Raw genomic sequence first — 8,422 nt, 5'->3', positions numbered from 1 at the left:
AAATTTTTATTGAATTATCAATAATTAAAATATATTAATATATTTTAAGCTCTCGGATTTTTTTTCAAATTCTAAATTTTTGATAATGAATGCTGTCAGATTTAACAATTATAAAAAAAAAAAAAAAAAAAAAAAAAAAGGTTGAATGAGTTGCACTGTGATTTAATGGATTTAATCGTTACAGTGAATTTTATTTATCGTTTATAATATGAAAATGCTATTTCAATAAAATATAGATCTCCTCAGAGTGAAATAATTTGACAAATGCTGCAGTTTTCAACCTTACGATTCGTATACACTCGTCTACAAAAATAAACGGGTCACGTGTGATTAACGGAAAGTTTTATATATCTACACAGGTGTTACGCGCAGTGATGTGTTTCAATACATGCAGTGTTGTTTTTGGCGTGTTCCCAGATTAAGTCTCAGACGTGTATATAGTGTGTGCAGAGTACAAGGTAATTCTTTGATCATGAACCTGGGAATATTTTAGAATGCACTTAGAAGGCTTTTTTTTTATTTTAAGAACAAATATTGGTAATTATTATTTATTAGGGTTTTTGTCTTATTACATTAAACATGTTCAAATGTGCATGCGAATATGCGGTTAAAATTAACGGGAAAAGAAGTTTTAAAATAACTTTTGTACATACGAGTATGTGTTTCAATTTTTTTTTATATAAAAAATCATGTACGAATATAAATTTAAAAATGTATGATAAAATAATATTGATTTTAATTTTTATCAATGCGTATAGCCGTATAGGCTAATTTGATTTAATTTTTACGAAATAGTTATTAAAAAATGTCAAGCGTAATGTTGATGTTAATTTTATTATTTAACGAAACAAATTTTTACCTAGAATATTCTACAAACACAAGAAAAATAAAAATGCAAATGCAAGAAGTCCCAATCTTATTGATAATCATAGAAAAATGGAAAATATTATTACGAAGTAGTATTTTAATGATTAAAACTTTTGAATTAAAAAATATTTATATTACTTAAGATAAAGTTGTTGTCTGGTTTATGATAAAAAAAATCATCTTTGTGCATCTTTTATGTATCGTTATAGAATGTAGTAAACAAAATATAAACAAACATATTTCTAGGAATGTTCATAAATGCTATTTATTCTATAATTATTGTTATAATAAATAATAATAATAATATGTAAAGAAAGCTGTAATTGAAATATTATTATAATAAAATATATTTTATTTGAAATAAATTTTTTTAAAAAGGTATATTTAAATGGCTTGTCTATCACAAGAGCGTTATGAACTCGGAGAGTAGATACAAAAATTCCGAGTGTATTATTGCTGTAGGTACAATAGGTACATAGTATTACAGTGCTGGATGTGGTAAGACTTAATAGTCGTTTACAACTTGCAGATTACATCTGTATACTGCGTCAGAACATAAAAACTAACGATACAACTCCACAAGTGCCGTGAGATTGATCTGCAGTGACGACATAAATTGATGGCATTGTTTTCTTACTAAAATCTCTACAAGTAGTAAAGTAAAAAAGCACGATATTATGATTACACCAACCTGGCTTATTTATTATGCGCTGCCTTGTTCTCTCGGTTCGTTAGAATTAGTTTGATGTAAATTTTGGAATTTTTCATTTTTTTTTTCATTTTTTTTTTTTTTACAATGTGACAATAATTATTCAGCTCGTCGATTTGGACGACTCCATAAGACACGGCTGTTGTTCAGATAATATAATGTACAACATTGTACATAAATACATAATATGAAATAATATGTTAAGCTTGAAATCATATTTTGTAAGTAGCAAAAGAATAATCTGGATTAAGAGGACATCACACCGATCACTTTCAACCGTAAAAACTTGTCCACTCAAACAAACAAAATGGCGTCAAAAAGTCGTGTTAGAGTAAAAATATCTATTATGAAATTATAGAGAACAATATTTAAGAGAGAAACCCATGAGTGTTATTTGAAGTATTAGGTATTAAAAAAGTCAGTTATTTTAAAAATGTTAAATAAAATATTTTTGTTTCTTTAATTACGAGCTGAGTATTTAGATCAATACAAAACCACAGTGCCGTACCATGGGGGGGCTTTTGGGCCTAAGCCCTTCTCCCAAAGTCTCAGGAAAAAATTTTTTTTGTAATGATTGATGGGTTCATATCATAGTAATAATGTTAACATTTTGACAATTTACATTAATATATTCAATATTGAATGCATATAATACATTAAATAGTAAGTGTATTTAATTGTTTTTGAATTATTTTCTATTTTCTTATAGAGCTAAGTATGCATATTTAATCCCAACCCCCGAAAAAATAAAACAAATCCTGGGTTCGGCATTGCAAAACCCCAAAGAGATTATATATAAAAAATTTAAAAATCCTAAAAAAAAGAATATTAAAAAAAAGACAAATTCTGTTGCTAATGGTAACATCAACTAGTTTTATTTCTAACAAATATTTCGTATATATTTATAATATATTTAGTATACGATTTGACGTGAACTTTCTGACATAATAGTTTAAATCATATCATGAATTTTTCTAGCGGAATATCATTTTTAAATGCCTTCAAGGTATGCAGTGTTAGTCTTTTTGACAAGGTAATTATAATTCCTCGAATGCTTAAATATGAGCAACTTTATCCAAAACTTGAGACGGTGAAAAACTATGTATTACTGTATAAATTTGCAATTGATTTTTTTTTTTTTTAGTGGAAGAACCAATATACGAGTACTCCACAATATACTCAACAACCACCAAAAAAAATAGAGCATCATACCAGAATTGTCAAGTGAGTAACTAAATATTATTGCATGTATATAAAATATATAAAATATTTATTATATAACCTTCGATTCATTTTGTTTTAGGCCTGGGACAGTCGTAGGTTTTTGTAACCCACTGTTAGACATGACTGTGGTAGGCAATGCAAATATATTAAAAAAATATGATCTAAAGAACAATGATGCAATATTGGCAGGGGAAAAACAAATGGGAATATACGAAGAAATAGAAAAAGATCCGAACGTGCAATACACTGCTGGAGGTTCCGGTCAAAATTCATTGAGATTCGTTCAGGTGATTTCAATACAAAACCAAAACAAATTAATATAAAATCGTTTTATTTAACAATAAAATATGTTACATAGTGGATATTGAAAAAACCAAACTCTGCTGCGTTTTTTGGCGCAGTCGGAGAAGATCGCTACAGCAAAATATTAGAACGCGAGGCGATCAGTGATGGATTGGACGTAAAGTACCAGTACCATGCTGATAAGTCCACAGGTGAACAATGACTATATTATTTTCTTTAAACAAGTATACATGTAATATCTTATCATTACTTTTTACAGGAACATGTGCTGTTATAATAACGAACGGTGGAAAGGATAGATCGCTGTGTGCAAATTTGTCGGCATCGAGGTATTACACAGATGACCAATTGGAAATACCCGAAAATAAAAAGATCATTGAAAACGCAAGGTTTTACTTAGTGACTGTAAGTTTTTTTGATTATATGACATTATATTGATTTTTTTAACTTCTCTTATTTGATAGAAATCTTTTTTTTTTTTTATAAAAATTCAACTTTTTAATTATTATAGTACCTATTATTATTGTATAATAAATTATACCAATTTCAAAAATAATAAGCGATTATAATTTATTTTAACATAAATAAGTTTATGGGCTGGATACCACATTTTTTTTTTTTTTTTTTTTTTTGTAATAGATTTTACAGACTTAAAACCATGATTACTGTTATCATTATCACATTTTAATCAAAATAATTGTAAGTTAAGTCCGTAGTAACCTTATACTACTAGACAGGACCTGTAGATAACAACGGCATTACGAACAGCGTAACAACATCGCGCAGTGATCTAAGCCGTTTTGGACGACAAGAGTGCATAATATGTATATTAGAAATATTTTTGTGACAATAAATTGTGACATAAGATAATTAATAAAATAAATAGCTAATAAACCATTAATAACAGTTCAATTAGACAGTATAAAAAATCCATGCTACGGTATTACCGTTCATAGTGTCCGTACGAGTAATCGGGTAATCAAACAGCGTCCCCTATGTTGTTATGCATTCCATACGCTCGTTGCTTATCTAGTAGTATAAGATCTATGGTAGTAACCGACGATCAGTATAATTATACTTTCTTTGTAACATTGATCTAAATTATATTTAATAACATATTATTATACATGATTTAATGTTTGTTAGTGCAACGGAAAATGCATCAAATATATATTTTTTATTTTAGGGGTTTTTCTTAGTATCACATTTAAGCACAGTAGAAAAAATCGCAAGAATCGCTGATAAAAGGAATTGTCCATTACTGTTTAATATGAGTGCAGCATATATCTTTGAATCGTACATGGATTCAGTGATGGCTGTCTTACCATACGTAAATATTATGATTGGAAGTACTGAAGTGAGTGGAATCAAATGCGGTGTAATAAAATAAAATATTTTTTTATTACAAAAGTATGTTTGATTTTAGGAAGCCAAAGCATTTGCCCTTGCGAATAAGTGGGATACGACAGATATGGAGAGAGTCGCACGCAAGATGAGCACTTTTAAGGTCAAAAAAGACGGTTATCGCTTAGTTATTTTAACTCAAGCCGATAAACCAGTAATCGTAGCTATGAGTAAATATTTTCATAAATTTAATTTTTATAAAGCTAATGTTTAATATCCACTCTTTTTTAGAGGATCTTGTTTCAACATTTAATGTGCCGGAAATATCTGAGGAAGATATTGTAGACACAAATGGAGCTGGCGATGCCTTCGTTGGTGGTAAGATAATTTAGTTCAATTAAAATATGTCTTTATTTTAAAAGTTATATTTTTTTCATTTTAATCGTAACATATAATTTATCATTACAGCATTTATCGCTAAATATGTTTTGGGCTTTCCATTGAAGAGCTGCATTCAGGCAGGAATCAATGCGGGGTGTTATATTATAAAACAACACGGAATGACGAAAGGAGATACGTTCGATGTATAAATTTGTTCTGTTCCCATTAATTAAAATTACTAAATTAAGATAAAATTTTAAATTAAATCTAACTAACTAACATTAATAATCTAACTTACCTAAAGAACACTTTAAATGAAATAGCTATATCAAGCCTAATCGAATTAATTCGAAATTTGGCACTTGAACCTTTCCAAGCTAAAAACGTTTGGAAAATCCCTTCGACAAATATCATCAAATTCTTGCAATTTTTTCAACATCGCCTAAATTTGATAATAAGAAAAAAAAACCAAAAATTAAAAAATATAATTGATATTTTTCCGTTGCACCGACAAACATTGAATTCTATAGAGTTTTTGTTTTTAATTTAAAAAACCTTGTACCTAGCCCATAAAATATGTATTTATGTTAAAATAAACTATAATTACTTATTAATTATTACTTTCGAAGTTTTATAATACTAATGAGATCACACTTCCTTAAACGATGCGTTATTATTTGTTAATAATACTAGACAACTATACGTCGTTGAAATAGAAAATTCCAGTTTCCTACTGTAAAATGGTTGAAGATTTTTTGTAACATCCATTCTTACTATTATTTATCCAACTCCCAGTAAAATAATATAAATAAAATTATATAATTATAAATTATAAATTATTTGTTATTATAATTATTTATATATAATTATAAATAATAAATAATATAAAATAAATAAAACATCATTTGAAAAACAAAAATACATTCTCAGCCCTACATTGAATCTAAAATAAAATTATATAGTTACCTAGGAGTTCAGCTTTCAAATCACGGACATAATCTTCAGCAATAAGATTTTTTAATAATATTTGTTTTATTGCTGTTTTAAATTGGATCACATTAGGATTATTATTTGCTCCATACTTTTGACGTATACGTCCAAATAATAATTCAATATGATCCTGAGAAAAATAATAGGCTAAGATGTACTTAAAGTTTAAATTTTCGGTAAATATTTTTGTAGCTATTTCAAACATTGATTTTACATCAATAATTGATTATTGATAATTATTGCAAACCCTAAAATAAATGTATTTTTATTTGTAGTGAAAAGCAGTTTGTTTTTATGTTTAAGACTGTATAAATAGTTAATAAAAAGAATCAATTTAGATTTAAAAAATGTTAAATTTGATTTAAAAATAGGGCTTTTATAACCTTTTAAAAATGGATTTCTGGAATTTAAAAATCAAATAATTGATCTATTGTTTGACAAAAAACAATAGTTTCATCACTATCTTTAAGCTGTTTATAATTGTTATCATTTAAGTATTGCATTGCCTTAGCTATTGATGAGCTCAAAAGTTGGACTGGAAATTTCACTTTCATTTTATTGCTTTTCCAATTTAAATGTACACCAGTTATTTTATTAGCAAATTTTAAAGATAAATTTGATTGAATCTCGTGTAAATGTTCAAAATAACTCCATTTAATATGACCAGTATCAGTTTCTAAAACTAAAGAATTTCCTAATGTATTGGGTGCCAACTTAATCATATGGCATGCATCAGGTATAAAAATAATTTGGGACCCATAAATAAGATGACTAAACCAAGATTTGATATTATTAAATCCCTCACCAAATTCACATCCCAAAATTTTCAATGTTAAAAAATTTGTAAATGCCCCATCACAGGTTATACCTCTTACTTTTAATTCTGATTGATGAGACAATGTAAGTGCTGTTTTAATTAATTATGCTTGTCGCACAGCATTACTTTTATTTTGAAAGAAATATCCGATTGGTAGTTTCCATTTGCCATTTAAACTTACAAGCATAAAAACTAATGCTTCTGTGGCTGCTGTTTCACTACTTTCAACTGTAAGATTCCTATGAAGGTATCCTATGAATTTATGTGCTTGTTTGTCCCAGATCACTTGTTTTTTTATGCACATTGCATCTAAAACAAGATAACATTCCTTGTTTTCTGTATCTAGGATTTTTAAGAAAAGAAAAACTTCAGAGAAAAAACCGGGCTCTCCATTTACAGATGAAGTCCAAGATCGTAGTGCTGTTGGTTGAGGAAGTTTAAATATTGTGCTAAAAAATAAATTGTATTCAAAATAATATAAAAATTATTTAATATAATGAATTTTCAAAATGTATACTAACCGACAGTACTTGTAAGCATTTGAAGAATAATAATTTAAGGTAAGTGCACATTTTTTAAGCTCATCACTATTTCTTCGACCTTTAACTTTATTATTTTTGTTTTTTAGCTGATTCTTGAAAATTTCACGAGACATGCCATCAAAATCTTCTAATACAACATTATAACCATTTTCTTCAATTAATCCTTTCTCTTTTATACTTTGTAAAAGTTCTTTTAAGTTATTAACTTTTGTTTTTGGTCTAAGTACTCTTTTTTGTAATGTTTTAAACTTTGTTTTGTTTTTTTTTGGTTTTTGGAGTAATAGCTGAGTTTTTGGGTCTTCCTAATTTGGGTGTTCTATATGATGGTCTCTTAGGTGTAATTTGAAGTTCTGAAAATAATACAGTTTAATCATTGTGTGTTTTTTTATGAAGACCGTCGTCTCCGTCGTGAAAACGGCTTTTCTTCGTGTCGCGCCCTCGCGATTTATTGTTGGCCGTCAATGTCCAAGAACGTTTCGTTATACATTAACTTTTGTTCCGTCGTCGTCCCTCCGCTGTAGGTGCATATTACGACCTATCGTCGTGCACGGCCATATTATGTGTTTTGGTTCTCGCGCGTCCGTTCGCCGTTCGTACCTTGTACACAGTGTAAATACGCCAACCGTGGCGTATTCAATTTTCGTTGATTGTTTCTCATTGTTTTGTACAGCTACCTACGCCAGCGACAACACACCTCATCGATTTCATGTCATACAAAACCTTATAATTCTTTGTTTTTTTATTTGCGTATCGCTGCGATAATGTATATTATTATTATTTTAGATGTTATTGTTAGTGTTGATCGATCTGTGATCGTTACCGTTTAATCGTAATACATTAAGAATTTCCATTCACTACATCTTTAATAAATTCTATTTTATATGTAGAACCGGGTAAAAAAATAGCATAACGCTGTAATTTATTTGCTGACATATTATGAGAGATTCCTTTCTTTTTATTAAAGTAAATTCTAGTTAAATTTCATTATTTTTTATAAGTTGAAATTCTACAATTAATTTGTTAAATTTTTTTTTTAATAATTTAAAAATTATTTTAAAAAAAAAAAAACAAAAATTTGATGAATACTTTTTACTAAAGAAAAAATTCCTTGTTTAATTTTATTATTTTTTTATTAGATAAAATTTTAATTTAAACACGTATACATTTTCATCGCGAAAATTGTTTTAAATAATATTATAATATCATATTATTATTATAATATTTTAATATTATTATGTTATTATT

At 27.6% G+C, this 8,422-nt stretch overlaps 1 protein-coding gene across 1 annotated transcript; it reads left to right on the top strand.

The window, feature by feature from the left end:
• Positions 1-2,337: 2,337 nt before the first annotated feature.
• Positions 2,338-8,145, top strand: LOC114132884 (uncharacterized). Its single transcript, XM_050200354.1, has 11 exons — positions 2,338-2,609; positions 2,721-2,800; positions 2,880-3,087; positions 3,159-3,294; positions 3,363-3,508; positions 4,290-4,460; positions 4,530-4,677; positions 4,739-4,825; positions 4,916-5,031; positions 6,982-7,195; positions 7,264-8,145. Exons 1-10 carry the CDS (start codon positions 2,541-2,543, stop codon positions 6,988-6,990), a joined length of 1,170 nt encoding a protein of 389 aa, XP_050056311.1. The 5' UTR covers positions 2,338-2,540; the 3' UTR covers positions 6,991-7,195; positions 7,264-8,145.
• Positions 8,146-8,422: the final 277 nt, after the last annotated feature.

The sequence above is a fragment of the Aphis gossypii genome, chromosome 2, assembly GCF_020184175.1.
Source record: "Aphis gossypii isolate Hap1 chromosome 2, ASM2018417v2, whole genome shotgun sequence".
NCBI classification, from domain to species: Eukaryota; Metazoa; Arthropoda; class Insecta; order Hemiptera; family Aphididae; genus Aphis; species Aphis gossypii.
The sequence above is the reverse complement of the archived record's forward strand: the minus strand, read 5'-3'. Positions and strand labels throughout refer to the sequence as shown.

What these genes read in the sequence shown, in the direction of transcription:
- LOC114132884 (XM_050200354.1), top strand. Translation starts at nt 2,541, where the DNA reads ATGAATTTTTCTAGCGGAATATCATTTTTAAATGCCTTCAAGGTATGC. An exon ending in CATCATACCAGAATTGTCAA is followed by an intron (nt 2,801 to 2,879) that starts GTGAGTAACTAA and finishes ATTTTGTTTTAG; the next exon opens with GCCTGGGACAGTCGTAGGTT. An exon ending in ACCAGTAATCGTAGCTATGA is followed by an intron (nt 4,678 to 4,738) that starts GTAAATATTTTC and finishes ACTCTTTTTTAG; the next exon opens with AGGATCTTGTTTCAACATTT.